Source organism: Coccinella septempunctata, chromosome 1 (assembly GCF_907165205.1).
Source record: "Coccinella septempunctata chromosome 1, icCocSept1.1, whole genome shotgun sequence".
Taxonomy (NCBI): Eukaryota; Metazoa; Arthropoda; class Insecta; order Coleoptera; family Coccinellidae; genus Coccinella; species Coccinella septempunctata.
The window spans coordinates 47,359,799-47,386,573 of NC_058189.1; the positions used below are offsets into that span (position 1 = coordinate 47,359,799).

Genomic DNA, 26,775 nt, shown 5'->3' on the forward strand with positions numbered 1-26,775 from the left:
GGGTATATAACACACACAGGCCAACAAAATGAAAAAAAAAATTTGGTGCCGGAAATCTAACATCTGATTTCAGATGTTTTTAATGTGCTGATTCCAAAAATGCCACCAGATTTTTTCTATCAGCTCTAGTTTCTGAGATACACGTTACAGGTTAAATGGTATATTTTTTTCTGATAAAGGACAACAAATAAAGAGATAAATATGTACTTAATCGTCAAAATAGAAATTTCCCAGAATCTAATTAGCCCAATGGATACCTGGAATTGTCCCTGACCCAATGTTCCTATACTAGGAACTACTCAATACAATGCTCTTAATTACTTTTATACCTGTAATTGCCTATGACCCGATCCTTCTATACCTGCTTGGCTGTACTTGATTTAGTATATTACTGAGTTTTCCCAAGTAAAGTTGTGCTATCATTTTGTGTAAATTTTGGTCGTTTTGTAGACACTAAACTGAAAAAATGGCATCCACAAGCAGACGTACCTGTGTAAATCATCCCGATGTTTTTTGTTATGTGTGTGCTGGTGAATACACTTTGAAAGAGAGCAGAAAAACGATTTCTGACTTTGTGAAAAGAGCTTATCTTGCCTATTTTGGGGTGCATTTAGGAGATCAAGATAAATCTTGGGCCCCACATTTGATATGTAAAACATGTGTTGAACATTTGCGACAGTGGACAACTGGAAAGAGAAAGTGCCTAAAGTTTGGTGTACCAATGGTTTGGAGAGAACCGCGAAACCATCATGACGACTGCTATTTTTGTCTCGTTAATATTAAAGGCATAAATAGAAACAATAGACACAAATGGACATATCCTGATGTAGATTCTGCAAGAAGGCCTGTAGTGCATTCGGAAGAAATACCCGTTCCATCATTCAGCAGTCTACCCGAACTGACAGAAGATGATACAGAAACATCAACGTCTGACGAAGTTAAAAGAATTCAATCAGAAAACGACAGCGATTTTGAAGCAGATTTAGCAACTCCGCAGTGTTTCAATCAAGAAGAACTAAACGATCTTATAAGGCTGGAAACGCACCGGATGCAACATTTTGTTGCGAGACGTTGCGGGATGTTGCGAGATGTTGCAAGCTCCGCATTTTCTTCAGAATCAAATGGGACGGCACGCACCGCTTGCAACACGGGTTCGAAACGTTGCGAAACGTTGCGAGATGTTGCGAGGTGTTTCGCATCAAATTTAGTAGGTGCTCTACCGAAGGTTCGAACTGATCGAATGCAATATTTTGTTTCAAGATGTTGCAAGCTTCTCGTTCCCTTCAGAATGAAATGGGAAGAAAGTCACTGCTTGCAACGTTGCGAGACGTTTCGCAACAAAAAGGCGAAGCAGCCCTGCCGAAGAGGTTGCAACATTCACCTTGCAACATACTAGAGGATTGAAATTCACTAGATCAAAGTTCTGTTGTCCAGATGATGAGTAGAAATAATACAAACTATACTTTAGTCAATAGTTGATTTAGGTCACTTTTTGCTTTTACATTATGAGGCATACTGTATCTCATTGCGTCACCAATGCAAGAAAATTTATACCTGTACTATTCAGTGCAGTTAATGTTTTTATTTGTTTCTTATTTGTAATCGTCAGTTTCCCAAAACACAATATTAATCAAGAAAGTTTATTTTATCAAGTCACTAACTTGTAAAACTGACAGTTAACTTGCAAAATTTTCACAAGTTAGTAGTATTATTTACATTAGAAATTTTTGTTTTATCGTCATATATGTTGAAAATCATGGTACAATTGTTATTTCCAGTTACACAGATTTTGGATGATGAAAGAGTTGATACTGATGATGATGAACCATCTGTTGACTCAGAAACTGCTGAACTCGAGGACTGCAGAACATTTGTACTCTCCTTACTTCCAAATAATTTGCTAGACATTTCGATTTTTTTGTTGACCGAATCATCGCAATTTCGGTGCTCTTCCACCCTCCTGCACGCTTTAGTGCTAAAATATCTCCACCCGAATCCGCAACCATAGTAGCTCCAGTTCTGCGAAAAGAGTGGCCCACAGAACACACCCATTGACTTACTTTATGGAGTGGCCGGTGTATAACTCTGGGTCTTTTAAACCTAAATATTTCGCTATTTGCTTTGGGACACCACCAATAGTGTGCTGGCCAGCATTAAGGGAAATGCACATTCCATGTCGGTAGGTCAAAAAAAAACTTAGGCTTTCTGTCCCAGGAGGCCGAAGATTTACATATTTTCTGTATAACATGCAGGGCTTGAAGCTGCAGCCATCATCGGTTATGGTGAATCTTGTTGTTAAATTTTTTGTTTGCCGCAATGTCACAATAACGTATTTTCCCATATCTTCTACATCATTTATGTTTAAGGAGAGAATTTCGTCACATCGACAACATCCAAAAATCCCAAATATTGTTACAATTTTCGCCAGCAACCACTGGTCATCAGGAGCATGTAAAAGAAATTGTTCAGCCTCTTCTTTACTTAATACCTTGGCCTTTTTTGGCGTATAACGCTCATTTTTTCGTTTCAGAAACGCTATTACCTTTTGAAATCTGCAAATGACAACGAAACGTCATATTTTTCAATAAATTTTTTAAGGAAAACAAACCTTCGAACAGGGACATTTTCTTACATTTCCAAGCAGCTTTTCAGCATAGACCATTTTGCCCATAAAGTATTAGGGCTGAATCTAGCTGATAGTTGATTCAAGTAGACCAACAAAACATATTCAGTTACCCCAATCACACTATTTTTGTTTTGCCACTTTTTGAAGTCGTCGTATTCTTGCTCGTACCTTGAAGCTGATTTTGCAGGTAATAAACTTGAAGCTACACTGCTGGCTGCCTGAATAATTTCTTTTGGTACATTCATTTTCGCTTTCGCCAAAACAAATGTAAAGAAAAATAAACAGACAAGTTCATAGCAAGGCTTTCATAGCTTACGACATTTGAGACAAATTATTGATATTTTTTTGGAATTTATCTAACCTTTTTACAAATGAGAAACAAATAAAATATAAAACAATACACGCAAGATAACGGGTTTTACTGGCTCAAGGAGGTAAAACCCTCTTAGCTTGCTAGTAATGTTATATACTATAGGACATTTCTCAATAGTCTTCATGACTTCCAAACTCTCCGAAATAACGATAATAATGAATAATAAGTATAATATGAATAATAATAATAATTCGTATCTTGCTTGCGAATTTTTTCTTTGATTAAACTCAAAAGATGGTCGAAAGTTTCGATGTTCATTTGGCAATAGTTATAAAATTTCTCTGGATCATTCCTGAGCTCTCCAATGAATCCCAGTATGTTTCTTTTTTTGTTTAAAGGATATATCCAAATCTTCTTTTCAGGTTCCAGTAATTGAAGAAATTGCCATATAATGATATTCTGGTCCATTTTCTATACGTATACAAATTAATTCACCTCGAAAACACGAAAGTCGAAATACGTGTGATCCTGTCAAACTGCAGAAATACACTAGGAAAAATTTGTTGCAACCGAAATGTTGCAAGCGAAAGATAGTTAAATTTTAGCTTGCAACATTTTGTTGCGAGACAAAATGATGCGCAACGTCTCGCAACAAAATGTTGCATCCGGTGCGTTTCCAGCCTAAGAGACCTGAATCTCTCAAAGGAATCCGCTGAATTACTTGCATCCAGATTAAAAGAAAAAAATCTACTTTGTCGAGGTACAAATATTACATTTTATCGTAAAAGAGATTCTAGAAAATCGTATAAAAGAAAATTTTTATGTGATTAGTGACTAATGTAATTATGTAAATTAAGTTTTTGCAATAAATACTTAAATCCATGTGTCTTTGTTTTTTTTAACTGTCAATAGTAATATTATATATTATAACAGTTATAACGTAAATTATATACACAATTTTTTTTAAAAATCTCAAAAACTAGATCTGATAGACAAAATCTGAGAACTTTTTTACATTCTGCATCCAAAAATTACTCAGGAACAGTTAAAAAATCGCAGGCACCAAAATGTGTGTTGGCCTGTGACATATATGATGAAAAAGATCCTCATAAAAATTGAGTGAAATTCTATGACAAATGTGACCGCATATTTTTTGTGTTACCCGTTTCTGGATTAGAGGACCAGTAAATGAGATCAAGTCAACTTTTGTAAATTTCACTTCTATAAAATGTAAAACGTTACAGAAGTTTTTCTGGTCACAGATGATCAATGACAATGAATATTTTCATTGATTGCCTCAAAATTAAGGTCCTCTGTTTTAGTTTTGTTTGGTCACCATTGAAGCCATTAAACTTAATGAAACTTGATGCACAAAAAGGATTTTTTTGGGTGATTTTTTGTTGAAATAGGGAACCAAAACCAATCTCTTCAATAACTTCTTGCCAAAATCGCCAAAGTATGTTTTATATTCGCCGATGACACAAACGTTCAGTTCAACCTGTTCAACATCACTTTCGTTCTACTTTTATTCATCCCATAAATTTTATTTACTTAATTAGAATGGATAAATTGGCTAAGATATGAAAAATGGCTATAAAATTTCGATTCTTTATTGGAAAACGACAATAAAAATATGTAAAGAAGCGTCACTCCTTAATAATTAAAACTATAATTTACATAATGAATCATGTTATAATATTGACATATGACATGGTCTGTCATTCCTTGAACCAATGAAATTATATATATACCTTCCATAGAAATATAATAACAATAAAAATCTGTACACTGGCAAAATAACTAACTATCTGTCATCTTGTCGTCATCTGTCGTTGGGAGATGATAAGGAAAATTTTCATTGGAGTTGGCATAAAAAAGTTTTGATGAATTTGGACAAAACATTTTTTTGAGAATCAATATGAAATATTCACCTCATAACTCTGATAATATAGAACCACATTACCTCAAAATAGAAACAAATCGTTGTTACATATATAACTCAATTATTTTAACTAATTTCTGTTGATAACCTTTCGACCTAACCTTTCTACATTTTTGTTGGTTGAATTGAAGGGATAATTTATTCTGACGTTATTGTATCAATAAGTAGTGAGGCAGCTTTTGTATAAAACTTCATTCTCTTTTGGAAGATTTTTTTCTGCCTCGGGATTTCTTTCTTGGCGATTTGGTCTTTCTTCGTGGAGAGTGTTCTTTTTTGGATTTACTTTTAGATCTCCCCCTTGTCTTTATTTTATTTTTGAAACTTTCAACATTATCTACAGTTTTCTTGGCTGTTGTTTTCGGCGCAGCTACAGGAACTCTTGCAAATGAATCGTAAGAAAATTTTGTGCAAACTTCACCTAGAAATGTAAAGGGTAGTATATAGTTTTTGTGGTTGGAGATTTCAGAATGAGGCAATGAAAAATTATATTCCAGTTAATATAATGGATTTTTCTTTACCATTGCAAAATTCCTGTCCACATTCAGCACATATCGCTATCCTCTTCTCCACAACTCCGGCTTTATTTTTATACTTTTTTATTTGCGGATCCTTTGCATTTTCCCTTTTTTCCTGTTCACGAGTTTTGCGCTCGAGTTTAGCTAATTCAATAATCCTGAAAACCATTTTTTATTGTAAGGATTTGACTGAAATTTTATGAAAACAATAACGCAATAAGCTGACAGTTGATAGGTACTGCTGTTTATTAAACAGGGATCCACGTGTTAGTATACATAGTTTGATAGTTTCATGCAAAGATTGTAGAGTTAAATCTATAATCTTTGGTTTCATGGTGAACAGATGGTACCCCGGGTTTCACGAAGCCTGATCGGGAAATCAACGCTTGATTGAAGGATCAATTTATTTTCAATCGATAATTTATTTACTTATATGGGCATTCAGAATAACATTCTCGAATCAAATCATTATCCTTATACATTCGTTCAATGATTCTCAATTGCGACATCCTCAATATACAACAATATACACAATACACAGTCAGAAATGACAAGGTTTCAGAGATTTCATTTCGGAAATCGAATTATTGTCAAATCGTTGATCGCGCAATCAAAGTTTTGTGAAACCCGCTGTAAGGCTCTTTGTCTCTGAGCTACAAGCCACAGGTTTTTTTATTGATTCGAGCAGAACTTTTGGTTAGCTATAACCCCCGAACCGTTCAACGATTTTTTTTCAATTTTGGCAGTTATTGCCATCAGGAGCCCTCAATCTGATCATATGAAAAAAGTACAAACCAGGACTCACATATTTTTAATTTTGCTTTTGTGTCTAATAAAGCATAATACATGAAATATTTACCTCTCGAATTCTAATTACACAAGGTTGATTGATTCGATTTTAGGAAGATCTCCTCACAATATTCAGGGTAGTATTGGCGCTCAAATGTGTCAAGCAATATTATTACACTTATTACAATTGTTTGCCGTTCTATTGAAAAACCTTATGAAGAATCGGATGATATTAACGACCAATCAATATTTCATGTAAGGTGTTTTTTAAAAACAAAATCGAAATCTATAGTCAAATCTGAGGGCAAAAATCAATATAACTGAGTCCTGGTCTGCACTTTTTTGATATGATTTATGTGACCAGTTGGCCTGAGATGAAAATAACTGCCAAATTTGAAAAGATTTCGTTAAACTGTTCCGGAGTTATAGTTAACACAAAATTCTGCTCAAATCAATTAATTACCCTGTATTTCAAAAACGAAGGGCCTAAGCTCATATTTAGAATTAATTAATTTAATTGTTTTTTTTTTCTGGATCTCCTAGGTAACGTGGATTCACCATAAGACAATGATGTACAGTTATTCGTGGACCATCCTCTAAATAAACGAGGCTGACACTCACCTTGAAAAGTAGTTCTCTTCAATTTTCGTCTTAGGTCTCGCTGATGTTAACATCCTCCAATCGATGGATACCGCAGCTAAGTCACTGATTTTCAATGAACTCAATTCATTGGGCAGTGGATTCAAAAATGGATATTTTTCCTTCATAGCCTTCAAATCATTCTTGCACGATTTGAGCTTGAAAGATTTGTCCTTGATCTTTATCGTTTCCTCCGGTACTTTTTCGGGCCTTATTTTAAAATCTGGTACCTTATCTAGAAGCCGCCTTAGCTCCTCCTTAGAATTTGCGACCGATTTGGATAGGTCCAGAATAGCGCTCGATTCTTTTTTCTTGCCAAACAGATCATCCATCTCGGTGATTCAGCTCAGCCTATTGAAATAAGTAAGTTTATCCAAAATATGAATATCTCATGAAATATACATTTTTGATATTGCTACCGCTCATTCATCCAAAATAAAAAAAAAGTTTAAATGGTAGGTATATATTAAGATTTGTAAAAGAGCTTCATTACGTTCCATTAATCCATTTCCTCGTTTGGTAATGACGGTAGATCATCTCCTGTTCTATTCGGATCGTCGATCAAATTTGATCCCGTTGTATTCCTGGGTGATTCATGATTAACAGTAAGAATATCAACACTAGACTCTACTATACGTTTTCCACTGCATCTGCATTTACAGCAGCATCTGTGCTCGAAGCATACGTTGTTTTTATCAGCTTCGATAGGAATAATTTCACTTTGATACATCCGGACATTTCTACGGAAGACATCTTCAGAGTTATGTTTCCTCCACATCGGTCGAGGATGTCTTTTGTCCAAGTGATTTCTCTTTCTGTACCTCGGTGTTCCCATTTGACTTTCGTCACTTGAGTTCTTGTCATCATATAAGTTTTCCTCATTCTTCTGTCTCGATTTTTTCCTTTGGTACACCAAATCTTTCTCACTTTGCTTCAAATATCTCGTTGGTGGTCTATTGGCACCCCACTTAGGTCTGTCAGAAACGTTTTCGTTTCTGCTACTATTCCTGCCTTTCCTACTTCTATTTTCATAAATGCCGTCAATATTCGTGTTTTTGTCCCTAGAAAATTTTTCTATTCTCAAATCCTCCGTTTGCGTACTGCTATCACACATGAGTTTATTTTTTTGCCTATATTGAGTAGGTGTGAGAATTCTGTTTTCAGTTCGCGCGGCTGCTGCTGTATATAATTGTGTATTTTCTGACGCAACTGCTAAAGGAACCGCTACTGGTACTGAACTACTAGAAGGTAACGACATAAGTACTGCGTATTGAAAATTCTGTAAAGTTTCGAAATTAGTTGGAATCACTATGGTTACAGGTTCGTTTTTTTGTTGAGTAGTTCTTGAGAAATTCTTCATATTGTCGTTCAAATTGTTCTGAATATCTTTCGATCCATTTTCTGTTTCGAGATTATTCTTAATACTTATTTCCGTAGTACGATTCTCGATTTTCGTTGGTTGCATATTATTCCAGTTTTCCTTATTCTTTTCATCAGGTCTTGTATGAGATGTGTTCCTAGGTGTTAAATTGCTTTTTTCCTTTGTACATTCCAATTTTGATTCCCTATTGCTGTTACATTCTTTCGTTGGTGTCTCTATTGGATAGAGTTCACTAGGATCATTATTCTTCTGTTGTTTCAACATTTTCAGTTTCATTTTTTGAAGTTTAGCCTCATTCTCTGCTAACTCAATGGCTTTTTTCATTGCTTCTTTTCTCTTCTCTTCCTTTTCATGCTTCTTCTGAAGTAATTTCTGTTCATCCTCGAGACGCTTCCTCTCCAACTGCTGTTCTTTTGCTATCCTCAATTCTTCTTCGTATTCTTCACGAATTCGTCGTCTTCGTTCTTCTGATCTTTTCCTTTCTCTTTCTTCTAGTTGCTGTCGAATGGCCTGTTGATGTTGAAGAGCAATTTCCCGTTTCCTTTCTCGCTCTGCCAACTCTACAGAATCCAGTCGAATATTCTGTCCTCGAATGTGAGTCCTAGAGTGAAGAAACTCATTTATTCATTTAAAATATTCTTTATCAACATTTTCACAAAATTGATGATGGGTTTCATTATAATAGGAAACAAAAAAATCGAACAGTGTAGGGTTAAATGTCAATTTTATTTGAATCAAGGATAACCCGATTCACACGCAGTCGGAGATTTCGGTTCAAGTTGCCAAACCCAGTAGTTCGAGAGCAAGCAACGTCGAAAGAAGAAGAAAGCTTATTCTTCAATATATGATTCACGAGACTCACTCGAACAGAAAACGACACCTTTACCAGCTGGGATATGTTGCGTTCACTACCTTTATAGGTAAAAATTATGAACTTTTATGTATTTTTGTTGAATGTAGGTACGTTGCGTTGGAGCAAAATTGAAAATATAATTTTTTTTGCAGAAATGATGAAATCATTTGTACAAAACTCCAAGTAAAATATGAAATTGGCAGACATTAATTCAATTGCTAAAAGAATGGCAGATTCCCCCAGTTTCAGAATACTATATGTTATCTGATATGGCACTTGCGAAGTGATTTGATCGCAAAAAATTGAGAAAAAAAGATGGCGGAAATTTCAATATATTATACACTGCGCAAAAAAATTAACGTACATTATGGAAATCTCAATTTTATTCTACAACTGAAGGTGTTCTCAATGATAATTATTTTTATCAGAATTATGCATGCATATGTTATCCACTTTCAACGGTTTTCTTCAATACAGATGTTTTTTCCCAGCAGGAATAAAAAAAGATGATATTATCAGATTTTGAATGTATTGGCTCCATTCTAAAATCAGTTGTTCTCGATCAATTCTAGTGATCAATAGTTTTTCTTTCGTTTGATTTTCTACACTCGATCGCTATGAAACGCGAAACACGCAATTTAGCCCAAGAGGAATGTGCCCAAGCGGTAGTTTTGCGAAAAGAAGGGTGGACATACACAAGAATTGCAGAAAGGTTTGGAGTTTCCCATACAAGTGTGTCCAGAATGTTGCAGCGATTCAGGGAGACAGGTATGAATGTCCGAAGACCAGGACAGGGTAGACCACGGGTAACAACTGCCATTCAAGAACGTTACTTGTGAGTTTCTTCGTTGAGACAACGGTTTGCAACCGCTCGCCTCCTTCAAATTCAGCTTGAGCAAACTCATGAGGTGCAAATTAGCACTCAGACAATAAGAAATCGCCTCAGAGAATATGATTTAAGGCCTCGTGTCGCTGCAAGAGGCCCAGCTCTTACCCCAGCCCATCGAAGGGCGCGTTTGGATTTTGCGAGAGAGCATATCCATTGGGAAGAGGCCGATTGGGAAAGAGTTCTCTTCACAGATGAGTCTAGATTCTGCCTCTACCATTGTGATCGACGTTCCCTTGTATGCAGACGTTCACATAAAAGATATGCTCAGTGCAATTTCCTGAATACTACTGGTTTCGGGGGAGGATCAATTATGGTATGGGGTGGAATATCTTTGACTGCTCGCACAGACCTGGTTGTCGTTGATAATGGAGCTATGAATGCTGATAAGTATTTAAGGAACATTCTTGAAGAGCATGTAGTGCCATTTGCCCCATACATTGGTGAAAATTTCATTTTTATGGACGATAATGCCAGACCCCATCGTGCGCGCATCGTTCAGGAGTACCTTGAAGAGGTTAAAGTCTCTCGAATGGAATGGCCAGCAAGAAGTCCAGATCTCAATCCGATTGAGCAGGTTTGGGACAACCTCAATAGAAGGCTGAGAAGAAGAGGATTAGATCAGAACATTTTAAGATCACTCATTTTGAGTATGAACCGTCGTTGCCGAGCTGTAATTAACGCAAGGGGTGGAAATACCAAGTATTAAATCACTTATCAGCATTTCAGTATTTTGAAAATTGTTCATTTCTCTTCTTTCACATAAGATTCGGTGAAATCCTGAATTTTTCTTCCATTTAATGTGTCTTGTTTCGTTCAAAACCTTCCCGAGAGAACATAAAAAATAAGTTATAAAGTCAATGTAGAGTTAACTTTCATTAAAATTGAGATTTTCAGAATTTGCGTTAATTTTTTTGCGCAGTGTACTACTGAGATATTCATGAATTAACCATGAAATTGGCAGACAGCAATTCTGTTGCTAAAAGAAGGTAAATGATCTGAAACTTTCAAAATACTAATTGAACCCAGACTCTTGCAAAATGATTGATCTCAAAAATTTCAAGAAATTTCAGCCTTCTCGAAATAGTTTCCCGACTCATTTGCGATCAGTCAATTCGAAGATGCCCTCTACGATAATGTAATATGAATTTTGAAACATTAAGAGTGTCCGCCTTCTCTTAGCAACCGAATTGATTTATGCCAATTTCATGATCCACCCTTGAACATCTAAATAATATCAAAATTTCAGACTTCCTGAAATGGTTCCATTACTCTTTTGCGATCATTAACTACGGAATGCCCTGTCCGATAACGTGGTATTTTGAAAATTTTAAGGCGTCTGCCTTCTTTCTTTATCTACCAATTTCATGTTTGACTCTTGAATATCTGTAAAATGTTATATCAAGATTTCATCCTTTCTGAAATGATTAATTCACTTTTTAGCGATAATTCACTTCACAAATGTCCGTGTCAAATAAAACAGTATTTCGAAAGTTTGAGGGCGTCAGCCTTCTTTACTCTTGAATATCCAAATGATATACATAATATCAAAATTAGAGCCTTCTTGAAATGGTTTGAAATTTAATAACGGTCGAAACGTCTACCGAAAAATTCATAATCTCAATAGGGAATACACCTTCTGACGAAAATGATGTATTTTTTATGAAATATCGTTGAAACACATTTTGAAATAACCATTTCAACCGTTTAACGAAAAAAATTATTTTAAGCACTTGAAAAAGAAAAATAAAATGGGTATTTGAAGTTCCAAGCGTTTTGTGAGAATTGCTCAAGCTGGCAACATCGACTGAAATATGCCTTGATAATAATGGACAACAAATGCATTATCTTGATGTGATAGACAAAGATGGCTGTCTATGAAGTCTGCGACGAACGAGGAAGGTCGTAAAATTTAATGGGATTTTTATGGCCGGTTGCAGTTGAAGCTCGCCAGTAAGTACGCGCCTGTAGATCAACAGCTGTTATTTTATAAACAAGCTGATCCGACATTGTTCTTTTCATTGTCTTGTATGCGCTGTTGCCAAATCGTAAACTCCGCACAAAGCGATTTAAATTTTAGAACCACATATTTGAAGGATGATTTTGAATTGTTTCCGCGATGAATTTGAAAAAATCATGAATGAAACTCATAATTATTCAGTTTAAACTTGCATATGCAGAGATAACCCAAATTAAGGAGAATTCCTCATTGTGCTACAAAGTAGGTGCAACAGAAATAACCCCCTGTTTCATAAAACTTTGATTGCACGATCCGCACGATCGACGATTTGACAGTAACTCGATTTCCTAAACGGAATCAGTGAAACATTTTCATTTCTGAATATATTGAAAAAGTAGCAATAGAGAATCATTGAATGGATGGATGTATATGGATCATGATTCGATGCGAGAATGATATTCTGAATGCTCATGACTGAATTATCTATTGAAAACATTCATTTTACTATGAAGGTGCGTTGCGCACTAGTGAACGCAATGAATCATATTGATTGAAGAATCAGCACGGGCGTAGCCAGGGGGGGGGGGGTTTGGGGGTTCAAACCCCCCCCGAAATAATATAGTTACATAATATTAGTTTCAAAAAGTCTCAATTTATATGTCAAAATCAGAAAAATTTCATTTCAAAACCCCCCCCGAAACTCAACCCTGGCTACGCCTATGAGAATCAGCCTTCCTAAAATTCTTCCTCGTAAATGTTAATACATACCATTGAGTATTAAGTTTAATACCCAATGTACAGGGTATCCCAAATTGCTTGATTTCGGCTGTTTCTGGTACTTCTGGAGTAGATAGGTAAAAACGTTGAAAGGAGTCCTGGGCTCGATTTTCGAGAAAAGTCCATTAGTGAAAACCGTTTCACGATATCTTCATTTGTTTTGAAGATATAACCAAATTTTGATTTTTCATCGATTTCGAAAATGTGCCATAACTATTTCATTTTCGAAAATATCTGAAAACCAATTAAACTTTCTACAGGCACTTTTTCACAAGGAATCAGACACTATATTCATTTTTTTTTTATCTTTTGTACTAAGGGTGGAAAAAAAAACAACTTCGTTATTTAAAATACGAATACATTCTTTTTTTGATTTTATAGTATTCGAAAAAAAAATAGCTTTTCAAAAATATATATAGGTCGATATATCATTCACATCTTCTAGGAAAAATCAGCATAAAAGTGAAATAATCACTAACTGTTGAGTATCTCATACATTATACTATACTCTATGAATGAAGCATGAATGAAGAGAGTTTTTGCTCTAGATTATTTACGAAAAGAAGCGTTTCCATAGATATAGTCAATCTTTCATAGCAAAACGATATAATGTCACAAAACAAATCATTTATCAATATTTTGATGTTTGCTGACTACGTGGAAATAATTAAATTAATTTTCAAGAATGTATGTTTTTTTCCACCCTCAGTACAAATAATAAAAAAAAATTGAATATAGTGTTTGATTCCTTATGAAAAAGTGCCTAGAAAGTTTAATTCGTTTTCAGATATTTTCGAAAATGAAAAAGTTATGGCACATTTTCGAAATCGATGAAATATCAAAATTTGGTTATATCTTGAAGATATCGTGAAACGATTTTCACTAATGGACTTTTGACGAAAATCGGGCACAGGACTCCTTTTAACGTTTATGCCTATCTAGTCTAGAAGTACCAGAAACAGCCAAAATCAAGCAATTTGGGATACCCTGTATATACTAATATGTAATTCTTGTCTCCCACTTTTAGATTAGCGCACATTTAAATTCATGATAAACCTTTAAGAATAACAAATCGAAATATTTTAGAAGTAGCAAGCTTGAATCTTCTTTGTTTCCCATTTTCCCAAGAGAACCTTGGGTTCGCCCTTTACCTCAAGCTTGCACTCACCTAATTCTCACTGAACTGGAGCCTGTAAGAGGACGATCATGTTCGATGTAATCTTGCTCTGGAGATTCTGAAGGGGAAGAATTCGTAACTTCTATGTGTCCTTCTTGTTCCAAGCCTCGTTTCAACCAATTTGGAGGATCGTTGGTAATCTCATTAGATCTAGAAGTATCTTTGCTTTCCCAATCAGAAGACATCACTTTGTTTTTCCATCTAGATCTATCGTCTCTACTCGAAGAGGATTCGTATCCACATTGTGGATTACTGGGATTGCCTGAGTATGTGCGCGAAAGATATCCCGGCTGTACTGGATTGTCACTTGCATAACCAGAAGTTTCACCTTCTCTTTCGAATCTATCCTTGGATATAGTTTGTGTTTTACTCAGCGGAGGTAAACTGCTTTTTTTATATGAATTTTGGGAGGAAAATGATTCTCTACGATTGGATGATTGGCCTACGATGGTTGCAATTTTTGTATGTTGAGCTCTGAAAAAGTAATGAGTATGTAGTTGAAAGAAAACAAATAAGAAGAAAGTCACCTTGAGGAAAGTGGCCACTGATTGGACGTTCTGTTTTCCCAAGGCGCCCAAAGGTTATCCAGTTCGTCTATAAGAATAACGAATAAGTAGAGTTAATTTGAAATATATTTATTTCGAAGGTTCAGAGTATTAACTCTATTCTATTTTTCACGTGAGATCACATCAGATATATTTTTAATATACAATATATGCAGAACACCCAGTTTTAATGAATTCATTAATTTCTAGTAATATATTTTTTGTTCAAGTAAAGATAAAAATGACGATCCGGATGAAAATTCAATTCGGTCACTAACCATAGATATTCCATAGGAATAACCACGAATTTAACTATTGTCGCCTATTACTGACACGTTAAGGCGGCTACAGACGGCATGGCAAGCCTTGGAAAACGTCCGCTCGTTCCAACCAAAGATTATAGAGTATCTATAATCTTTGGTTCCAACGTTTGCGCATCGTGTGTATGCAAAACATATGGCAAGGCAAAGCCAACGTTTGCGCTGGCCAGGGTTCGCCTAGAAGGCGGTATTTTTAACATACATCTCTACTCTGTAATCTGTGACATACATCAAAGGGACTTGTCGAGACTCGCCAGTGGACTTGATCACCGTTCATACGACACGACATATTTGAAATTATAGGGTAATTTAACAATTTTTATCTGTCTTGTATGGTTTGTGGTAGGGTTACCTTAAAGGAAGTTCGTAATTTTTGGTGTTTTGTGAAATACGTCGTGTCGTCGTGCATGGTTATTTCAGTGGATTTAATAATGTCCCTTGTTGTCTATTATTGTCTTTTTTTAAGCTAAAATTACTGACAACTGGAGCAATGACACCACTATAGAGTTCCTTAATTTGTATGAAAAGTGCCCCATTCTTTGGACAAAACGTCAATAATAAAAATCAGACTCCATTTCTTCGCACGCTTGTTCAACGTTCGCCTTCTTACTTGCCTCGAAAAGACCTGCCAAATTAACATATCCTGTGTATGATCGTCTGTGCACGAATAGCGAGAATATACCAACGTTTCCACAAACGTTTGTTCAAACGCTGGTCAAGGCTTGCCATGCCGTCTGTTGCCGCCTGTATATTAACGTATAAACCCAACTTCCAACAGCAATAAAAAAAACATAAAAGGTGCCGCATTCGCATTCTACTCATAAATATCCCAGGATCCGCACTGTAGTGGCACTTTTTCAAAAGATATTTACCTATGTTGATACTCTTTTGTTTAACACAGTCACATTCTGCAGCCACTGTAGAGTCATTCGGGGCAACTGTGCGCACTTTTGCCTTTCAAGCCATACCCTGTTTCAAATGTTGAAGCTAGGAAAATTAAAACATATTCATAAGATAGAGCATTTTCTAATTTATGAAAAACATCAAAAAGCAAACAAACAAAAACGTTTTTTTTTCCGCAAAAAAAATTTAATAGTGAAAGTCGGAGTGCGTTCACATGCCACGTATTGCGGGTAAGTGTGCGCACCCTCACGGGGTAAGTGAACGCAGTGCTTAGTGAACAACACAATCAAAACAAATTACAAAATAATGTCATCAAAATGTTACAATATTAGAGAAATGCTGTTTATTGTCAATACAGAAGCGCCCTTTCACAAGCACTGCATTATTGTTCGTGCCACCATTCCTGGAGAACACAACACTTGATACATTCCCCTGTTGGTAGCTCTCCATATTTTTCTGAACGAATAGGACAATATTGATCGAGTCTTTACCAAGAAAATCAACAATGTCATAATTTATTCCTCACTGAACTAATGCTCATATAATAAATCTATGCGCACACTTAGCCGCGCACACTTTCCCCAGTAAGCCAAATTTTGAATTGACGTTCTTATAGAGTTGAGCAGCTAAGAGAACCTAACATTTTTTATTAAATATTTAGATTAATATGCGCATGGTCGAATGAAATATTGCTTAACACTGTCGGACTCGGAACTTGACTTGGCATAATTTGCAGAGATGCTAAAAATTAACAAGAAAACTAGTGAATTTGATTGATTGTAAATAAAAAGTCGAAACGAAACGTCGCACGGCGCACTCCTATGAAAAACTAATTTGGCAATTCTGCGCCCTTACTTCACCCAAATGAACACCTCTTTCATACATTGCGTAGTTGAGATATAAGCACTGCGCACACTTACCCTCTGCGCTCAGTTACCCCGAATGACTCCGACGCGCTACCGACACCATACCTTTATCAAGCTCTTCCACTTATGTATCTTGAATAAATATTAACGACTGCTGTTAGTGTTTTTTTTTGGGGCGGCTTCTTCTACATTTCCGAATCGATTTTAATTCTCAATTTTCCAATCAGAATTCAGAATATTGATTTCGGAGAATGGGGGCAAGGCTTGAGAAAGCATTTTATTTCCATATTCCTAATCAGTATTCGAAAGAAATGAAGGGATAGGTAGTTCATAATTCATTCCAGTTCGAATTTTTTGTATTATTCAATTATTGCTTATGCAAAATGAGTTCTAAATTTAATTTTTTTCAAATTTTAAATATTTGGATTCGAGGAGTTATTGAAGCTAAGCTCTAGAACAAGATGATTTTCAGCATTGTTTCGACACGGGTAATTTTTAGATTTTATGCTTAAAATACATTCAATGTTTCATATTTCATCTTCATAGTTCGGAACTGAATTCGAAAAAAATTCCGAAAAAGGAAAGCGGAAAGAGAAGAATCGTCGGCCAAACTAGAGTATTCATTTCGCAGACATCTTTCATGCTCAGAAACAGTACTTTCATGGTGTTTTGAGTGTGATTGAAATATAAGTGACAAATACTTCGATTGATGGAAAGCTGATTCCAAAGGTGCAGGAAAAAAATCGCAGAAGCCGTATTATCAAAATCTGGAAATATTTGTGCACGTTTTTTCTAATGCTACAAGAGCGGGTTGGTGTTTCTTCCCATTGAATTTTAATTTGAAATCTGTACCAGTATTCAAGAGTTAAGAGGTAAGCTGATTTACGAAGATATGCTTAATACCCTTGGTGATCAATGTCCTTCATATGCGACCGTGAAAAATTGGACTGCAAACTTCAAAAGAGGTAAATTTTCCATTGAAAATGATGACCGATCGGGAAGGCCAGTTCCTATGTCAGTCCCCGGAAATATCGATGCATTTCATGACAGACCGTTGAATTGGGCTAAAACGGATATCTGAAGCACTGAATATTTCATACGAACGCGTTCATCACAGAACACTAATATAAGAGAAGTGCAAACGTGGTTCAAAACCAGAGCAACACGATGACATTTCATTGGCCGCCATTTCGGTAGGTTCGTTCAAAGATATTGGCGGGAGATTTGAATTCGCAGATATATTTTACTAGGTTATATTGGTTTCAATTTGAATGTTTTTGTTATGGGGATAAGTAAAACTGCGAGATTTACTGAAAGTAGTGAATTTATTGACTTTCTTTCACATCATGAATAGAAAAGAATTATAACAATGATAACGACTGAAATATATACAGGAAAATGATTCAGGTTCCAAGGTATTTTCAGAATGGGATATTAAAAAGAAATTTTTTAGGGTAGATATCAAATAATTGTTTAAGTACATGATAAATATTCCAAGAAGACAAGTGTAAGTCTACTACGACACTATCATATTTTGGGCAGTTACAAAAAAACCTTACAACCCCAATGAAACAGATTCAGATAAACAAAATGAATAATCTTCACAATTTCAGAGTCATAAAAAACTTAAGTTGAATTATTACAAGTATAATAAAATAAAAAATTTCTTCTGATTGAATTGAATATTGTGATGATAGTTTTTGTCTGAGATGCCGCTAAAACTTTCATTTGAATTGAATATTATTTCAAAATGGGATGTGGATTGTCGATGGTTGATTTGATTAGCAGTTGAGTATTGCTTATTTCCACGTATTCTGAAACCACCTCTAGTTTATTCTTACAATGTACGTCTCATATTGTTGGCTGCTAAGTTTTAGTATAAGCTCGACTTCCATTTGCTTCAAAGAATAACAACTGCACATGATCTATAATGAATAGAAGCAGTGACTATTGCGAAACTTGACTCTAACTAAGATTAAATTAATTAGTCAAAGCCAATGATCACAACAAATACAAACAGAATAGTCAAATTTCAAAAGTTACATCGGCCACAATTTTTATATACTCTATATACATAAGATATACATATTCACATTGAAGAATAATGGGTTTCGAATGGAACATACTAAACCATATCACTTTTTTTATCACAAAATCGTTACTTCAGTCTTCCTTTGGCTTCGCTCCTCAAGATTGTGGTTCATGAAACGAAATATATTCTAATTAAAACAAGTTCTAAAATATCAGGAACAACTAAAATACTTACTGAATATATAAATATAACTCAACTCATTAGAGATTATTGCACTAACTGATGTAAATCTTGACCAAAAACAACACAAGCACATACTAAAAGAAATAGGTTATCTTTAACCGACCCAACTCTGCCAAAAGTGCCAAAATGATGCAAATCTCCATGACAACGGCTAGATTTGTTTACATCTGCCAGCCGACATCTTGGTAGGTAATTTCAGACCACAGAGTGTTTTGTTGCTGGTTTTAGTTCATCAGTTTCACCCCCCTGGCGTTCATCATATAGTTCACGTCAATTTGGACAAAATTGCTGCAAAATGGATCCCCATATGTTTGAATGTTGACCAAAAGCGTGCAAGGATAGAAGCATCGCGTTCGATCTGTGCTCGATTTGAAAACGATGTAGACTTCTTACACCGAATTGTTACTGTGGATGAGACTTGGGTAATTTCTACGATCCAGAAACAAAGCAACAATTAATGGAATGGCGACACTCTGGTTCTTCAAGACCTAAGAAGTTTCGTGTCCAAAAATCTGCTGGAAAAGCTCTTGCTTCAGTTTTTTGGGATTGCCATGGAGTAATCATGATTGATTTTTTAGATAAGGGTAGAACAATAACCGGAGTTTACTATTCGACATTACTGACCACTCTACGCGAAAAAATTAAAGAGAAAAGACGCGGAAAGCTATCCAAAGGTGTTTTGTTTTCGCAGGACAACGCCCCTGCACACAAATCTCATGTTGCCATGCAAAAAATTTGTGATTTAGGGTTTGAATTAATAGAACACCCCCCTTATTCACCACATTTGGCTCCATCCGACTATCATCTCTTTCCTCAATTGAAAAGAAGTTTAAAAGGTCGTAAATTTTCTTCCAACGAGGAGGTAATAAAAGCTGTGAAGGTCTGGTTGGAAGAGCTAGAAGAAACATTTTTTTTGAAAGGTCTAGAGACGTTGCAGGTTCGCTGTAATAAATGTATCCAATTAAGAGGAGAATATGTTGAGTAGTAAAATATTTTGTCATTTAAATTTTGTTTGGTTCTATAGTAGGCTAAAACTTTTTAAATATATCCTCGTAGTATATTTTTCACTTTTTTTCCTACAATCGGATTTTCATCAAATTTTGATCGTTTACTTATCTTACCATAAGACACATTTACACAAAAATAATAAATTCATTAATACTGGGTGTTCTGTTTCCTTCGTCACTTCGTATACATATAACGGATACGGATATGTTTTTACTATTGCCAAACTGTCCGCATTCAGTGGATACTGTGTATACAATTGATTCTCTATCATAACGAAGATTTTGTTAAGTATTTTCTGTCGTTACGGACAGACAATTCCAATTCCATTCTATCGCATCGGTATATCTACAATTTCTGTAACTCGTCGAGATAGGAATCATTTGAAAATTGCAGGACCTCAGACTTAAAAGACAAAAAATTAGCAGAAGTTTTCGAACTCGCAGAAATTTAAATTTTCACTAATAACTCAAAAACGAAAGATCGTAGTTGTTATTATTCTTTGTTTCACAAAGTCAATGAGATGCTGAATCATGAATTCTGGTCTACCATATCTTTTCTCAATAATTTCGTACCATCACGAGCTATTATAAATTGGACATTGAAATAAAATTTTCAAGAAATAAAAAGAGGATAATTAGTTTCATGACTGAGAATAGGAATAGTATAATATCCATTGCTAATTTTCTTAATCTTCAACTCATCTTTCAAGAGTGCAAAAACGGTATAAATTTAACATAGCAACTCACCTTTTTCTCGCGCCCACTGTCTCTTTTTCCTCTCTATTAACGATATAGATTTGTCATCGTATGCTGTCATCAAATCGCCATCAAGTTCATAAATCATGAAAAATTACAAAGAATATGAAGTGTGAAAGATTTGTTGTATTATTCTGTTGGCAAAGAAAGTAGATCCAAAACTGGAACAACAATGAATAATTTCTCCGATAAATTTGAGTTATAGCCCTCTATCACGCTAAGTAGCTAAGATTTGGGTTAGAGGGACGATTTTTTGTTAGTAAATATTCATAAACGTGAGAATATTAGCTCAAATGGAGAATGATATCAAATTCTACCTCTGGAAATTAATTTCTACACTTCTATGTTTTTAAATTCAACAGCTTGATAATCCCACCAACGAATTCCAAGATGCAGCTTTTATAATGTTTTTGTTCCTTATCCATTCCTAATGAAAATACGATACGAAAAATAATAACAAAAATATAGAAAATAACTTTTTTGTTTATCGAAATTGATGGTTGCACAAGCACAATTTTTTCTCGAAGACAAAACAAACAGTGTACTTTAAGTGTAGGGTCTCATGTTCAAAGAAATAAATCGGGAAATTCTATCGAATAAACATACACTATACTCAGTGACATTAGAAATATTAAAACCAGAATCATTGATTTAATAACTTATTTTATGCTCTTCCTAAATATTTCTTCAGATTTCATTAAGTATCTACAGTGCGGGCGCTTGCATAAAAGCTCAATGTTGATTCTGAAACATTAAATTGGATACTGTTCGGAGGAAACAAATCCAAAACATTATGTTATCGTTGTTATTCTGCAGAGCTTAGATAAAAAATCTCGTTCATCCTAGAGGTATGAGAAATAATAGAAAGAGGTTTCCTGGATCACTAAGCATCATATCCAATTAAAATTCTCCTAGGGACTGATACAGTTGGAAAATTGCAGGCCCGGATCTACGATTTTTTCTGACCGGGGCAAAAATTCATGATGGCGCCCCCTCCCCCTTCTAAGGTTCGTAGGAAAAATCTAATTGCATATTCGTCATCGCTTTCAAATCGAGTTATTTTTTTCACTAGTTCGAGGTCGTATAGATTATGAATATGCAATTAGATTTTTCCTAAGAGGAGTACTTTGAGAAAAAAATCACTCTTATTTTTTCCCATTGTTCCATCAAAAGATATTTTTTCTTATTGTTCCATTAAGAGTTATTCTTTTCCCAAAATACTCTCAAAAATTGCATATTCGTAATCTACGACCTCGAATTAGTAAAAATAAATGACTCGGGTTGCAATCGTTCGAAAAATAAAAAAGTTTGTATTTACAAGAATGTCCTTTTCAACACGCTCTCGTCTATCGTTTTTACCCGCGCTTCATGAACGAAATTATTCCGAACAAAAATTTATTTTTTTAGCTACATATATCGACCCGGATCATTTTACATATTAATTCAAGGTCGTAGATCACGAATATGCAATTAGATTTTTGGAGGATCAGTGTTTTGAGGAATAAATCACTTTTAGTGCAAAATTTCGGAAATATTGGTCAACTTTGAGGAGCTGTAGCAGCTAGAAAAAAGGCACTAGTCATATGCTGTTTTTTTGATGATGAATTGGTTCTTTGCAAATATAAAAAACCACACTTCAATCATCTATCTCAAACAGTTCAGATTTTATGAATTTTTCCGCGAAGGTCCAAAATTTCCGATTTTCCATTGACCATAACTTGTAAAAATAAATTTTTTTAAAAATATCTGTTTGCATATTCGTGTTCTACGCCCTCGAATTAGTGTACAGAATGAATTCGGTTCTGATCGGAGACCAAAAATATTCTTAAAAAAATCGCCCACTCTGTATATATTTCATTTTGTGAAAATATTTAAAAAAACTCAATTTAGTGAAACTTTTGTATAAAACATTTTTTTTGTACCTCTCTTAGTAACAAAGTTAAAGGGGGCTCGAATTATGGTGAAAAACTCGGTACATCTATGGAGAATTTGAAAAAATTTCGATCTTACCGATTTTCACCAAAATTAGTGTTTTTACTAAGGCATAGATTACGAATATGCAAACAGAATTATGCTGAAAGGATTAGTTTTTATGTTATGGTCTATAGAAAATCGGAAATTTTGGGCGATGAGTCTGTAATTCCCCAGGCAAAGAAATTACTGCTTGCGACGCAGTGTAAACATATCAGATCTTTCAACCTATTTCACCCAAGTGTGGCGCGCGGTCATTCGTAAATGACTGAATAATATGCAGTTAATTGATCTCTCATTGATTTTAAAGATTTTAGGCATAATGATGGTTTATCATGTTTCTATTCTACAGTTTCCATTTTAGCACTAGGAAATTAATTTTTTCCGAGAAAATCAAAAGTAAAAAAATTTTAACCTCTGGTTGATTTTGGCGCCCCCTTAAGCTGGCGCCCGGGGCAAGCGCCCCGCTTGCCCCCCCCTAGATCCGGGCCTGAATTGTTGAAGATTATAGATTTTCCTTATGTATGAAATGTGGATCTCAGTGGGAAAAACAGAGAGCTAACTTCAAAATAATAGAATATTGAAATCGCTTTCAATATAAAAACTAAGTCAATATTATTTCTCCTCTTGATACAATACCAGCGATGTGGCAACCTTATTTATGAGTATAAAACAAATTTTTTTTAAATTCTCAAAATGCAAAAATAACTTCTGCCTTAGGCCTGGCTGTTCTTGTATAAATATGGAAATAGGCCGAAACATTCATCTTCATTGTCTATTAGTCCATGCATGATATTCAAATTATCTTCATTTGCATAAGTCATAAGAAGTAATCTCATGGTGATCTAAATTAGAGTCTGGTATTTCTTGAAATTCTTGATAAAATTTTAAACCTTTGTTGTCGTTGATAGATCAAATACCTATAACATTTTTGTTTTGTCTCGAACTCTCCTTTGTACTCTTTACCATTTACAGAAAGAAAAAAAGACTCTTAGAGAAAAGGGGTTGAAGGTTGTCCCACTCTCCCTCAGTGGAAACTATCCATTTAACGTGTACCATGCAACATGATTTTATTGCGTCTACAGGGTCAGTCTTTGACTCATACCTTTGAGTATTCAACCCTCTGGAGCGACAACTCAGTTCAGCCACGTGAAGCCAAAATAATTTGTAGTTCCTTATCTCGTTCGTAGAGGCCGCCACTCAAAGACAGCTAATCTCGAAAAATCAGTCATTTGGCCTGTGACCATCTATCTGTGGATAGTCGAACTGAACCCCAGTATATCATCATCTTAGACTAATCTAAGATCATCATTGTTGAACTGTAAGAAATGCGAGCAGCAGAGCCATGCTTTTCAAATGCACAGATTAGGGAATAATGCTATTTCAAAAAACTTTGTTTTAAAGTCTGAATAAATACCGAAACATTTAGCTTTGGTAAGAATTTGAAACAAACAAGGTACAGGTGCAATTTATATTTATTTGTGCATCATACGTATGATGCTATGCGTATGTATACCAAGAAAAAATTCTTAATGAACATTAGGATTATTTCTTGGTATACACATCATTACAACATATTGTTATGTGTGTTTACAAAGAATGTATTCCATAAATTAGAGTTCTACTTCTGAATAATGAAAATGATGATAACATTTTTCAAGAAAATTTCAGTCAAAGAGATGAGTAAATTCTTGAGGTCAAAAGAAAACACTTTTTTCCTATACCATTTTTTCCGATTCGGCCCTGATAAAAAGATATAGCCATTTCAAGTTTTCATAATGAGCTGTGCCATCCCTGGAAAGACAAAATTACCTTCAGATAACTAGCTAAATCTGTGACACTACACATCTGTGGATCTTTTAAAAAAAGTTGCATTCGGTCAAAGCACCCAATTTTTCGAATACACAGATATTTTTTATTTTTTAATTACTAGAAAACGGCGCATTATACGAGAAAATATGAAACACTCTCTTTTATTTCACAAAACGTTCAAATATTCTTTAGATAGCGTCCAACTTAGTTTCAAGAGTTGGCTCTTTGAAATTTTGGTATTTTTATGGTACGCAATGGTCATAAGGAGGAAACAGAAAGACATAGATGATATATTGTGCTCGAAAAAGATTCATCAAATAAATGAAAAAATATTTTCCAAAATTCATTCATTCGATGAAACCGTTTGTAAGAACTGAAAATAACATTTTTTCAACAGCCTGTATCTTTGAAACCTAGCCGATTCGAAAAAAAGGTAAAGAAAAAAGAGTTTCTTTTGACCTCAAGAATCTACCGACAAAATATTTGTACAAGTCAAAGACTCGCCCCGTATAAAGAGAATTGACCTACACCTAGACTTGACAGTTTTGTTTATTTATAAGTTCAGTGTGTTTTTGCCATTTATTCTATCCCGAGCTATTAGAGATTAAAGCTTTGTCTACGATTTGACAGTCATTCGATTTTCAAGTGAATAGATAATGATTTGAGGCAATAATGATATTCTGAATCTCTGAATGAGCATAACTGGATTGTCAATCTAGAGAAGATTGTCAATATAGTGAAAATTGTCAATCTGGAATCTAGAGGAGTCGATATGTCAGTCAAGCTGACATATCGTCGCTCGATCAAGCTTTATGGAACTCTTTATTTTAATGTAGAGTCATAATAACAAATAATTGGAGCTAACGCTCAATAGCATGATAAAAATATGAAGAACTTCTAATATAATTATTTCATTATCAATCATATCATATCCATTCTGATTGGAAGCAATGCTTTCAACCAACGCACATGCATAAGTTGAAAAATCAATATTGCAATTGAAGTATACCCAGATTCGAAAAAGTGATTTTACAAAATTCGCCTTTATAATCATCGATTGAATCAAGAAATACTCCTATTGATTCCATAGGTTAGGATATCCTAAAATAAAATCTAAATAAGGAAATCCACTGAATTATTTATTTAACAACAAACAGTTAACAGAACTACATCAATAACCTCAAGATGCCATTAATATAATTGCTAAATGAAGTTTAGTACTTATCAAATATCAAAGAGCTGGTGAGCAATATAAAAAATGTAGAAAGAACTATACCAGTTATTATTTTTTGTTTATGAAATGTATTATAAATATATTTCTAGGAACAAATAAATGTTTAACTCACCCAAGGTACAGAAAGCACAACAATAACGTCCACACTTCAAAACGGCGATAACACTAACAACCACCTTCTATTTGAAAATGAAAGTAACCACATGCGGGAAATTTTATGTTCTATTTGATCAATCTCATTTCCAAGGTAACGCCAATTCAAACATCTTCAGGGTGAACAACCTACTTTTGTTTCCCGGAGTTCTAGTTCTGAAAGAAGAAGTTGGGAAAATTTGAAAAAAAAAGGAATAGAACTCTCATCCATGGTTTTTCAACATTGTATATATATAAAAAGAGGTAGATACTATTTGTTACATTGTGTAAACCCGATATGAATAGTTAGTTTTATCTTCGTGTTCTTGCGGGTCTTTCATAACCCTATTGGTTTATCAATAATTTATTCGTGCCATCAAAGTATGTCACATCCCTAAAATAGTATTATGTAATAGCGGAATATTCCATTTTCAACATACATACATGATTATGATTAGAAATATGTACCATAAAATAAGGGTGCATTGCGCCTTCTAACAGTGTATTTCTTGAGTTCAAGTGGGTTTTTTAAATATTGCCCAAAAATTTACAATACTGAGGTACAAAAATGTTATGAAATACAGAGTGACTGGTGACGTAAGGGACAACGGCTTAGTGGAGATAGAGGACCTCAAACGGAATGAGGATGTCCCATTCGGATATTGGTTTCAGAGATAAAGGACGATTTATGAAAAAATGCTGAAACTCTGAACTCCCATATCTTCGTTAATTTTTCGCTGATATTTCACAGGCTTGTTACTATACGCATTCTTCATCAGCTCAAGAAAAAAAATCGACAAAATTGCAGGCCTGTATTAAAAAATTTAAATTTCCGTGTCAGGTGAGAAATATCACTCGGTATACGAGATAAAAAAAATTCGAATAGAATTTCGAAAAAAACGGAAGAAGTTGAGTGAAGATTGTTTTTTGTTTGAATGGCACAAATTTTGTATAGTTTTCATGATATGTTGAAAACGGAATATTTCAAAATTTTCATATCCACTTGATGAAATATTATTCTTGAAAGAACAAGACCAATGAATTCGAGGTACTAAGGAAAAATCTGACTTATTCTATCGAAATGAAAAATCCACCT

The 26,775-nt window shown here is 34.7% G+C and overlaps 3 protein-coding genes across 3 annotated transcripts in view; 1 reads left to right on the top strand and 2 right to left on the bottom strand.

Annotated features, from left to right (window-relative positions):
* The window catches only part of LOC123308759 (hatching enzyme 1.2-like), a 45,042-nt gene that overhangs the window by 3,231 nt on the left and 15,036 nt on the right, over nucleotides 1-26,775 (top strand). The window lies entirely within an intron of this gene.
* Nucleotides 4,808-7,455, bottom strand: LOC123308769. Its single transcript, XM_044891598.1, has 4 exons — nucleotides 7,318-7,455; nucleotides 6,807-7,175; nucleotides 5,400-5,554; nucleotides 4,808-5,299 (listed from the first exon to the last, which is right to left on the bottom strand). The coding sequence occupies exons 2-4, from the start codon at nucleotides 7,154-7,156 to the stop codon at nucleotides 5,073-5,075; spliced, it is 732 nt and encodes a 243-aa protein (XP_044747533.1). The 5' UTR covers nucleotides 7,157-7,175; nucleotides 7,318-7,455; the 3' UTR covers nucleotides 4,808-5,072.
* On the bottom strand, nucleotides 7,318-26,125 carry LOC123307013 (trichohyalin). Its single transcript, XM_044889217.1, has 6 exons — nucleotides 26,120-26,125; nucleotides 25,660-25,726; nucleotides 20,522-20,584; nucleotides 14,386-14,452; nucleotides 13,850-14,332; nucleotides 7,318-8,806 (listed from the first exon to the last, which is right to left on the bottom strand). Exons 1-6 carry the CDS (start codon nucleotides 26,123-26,125, stop codon nucleotides 7,324-7,326), a joined length of 2,169 nt encoding a protein of 722 aa, XP_044745152.1. The 3' UTR covers nucleotides 7,318-7,323.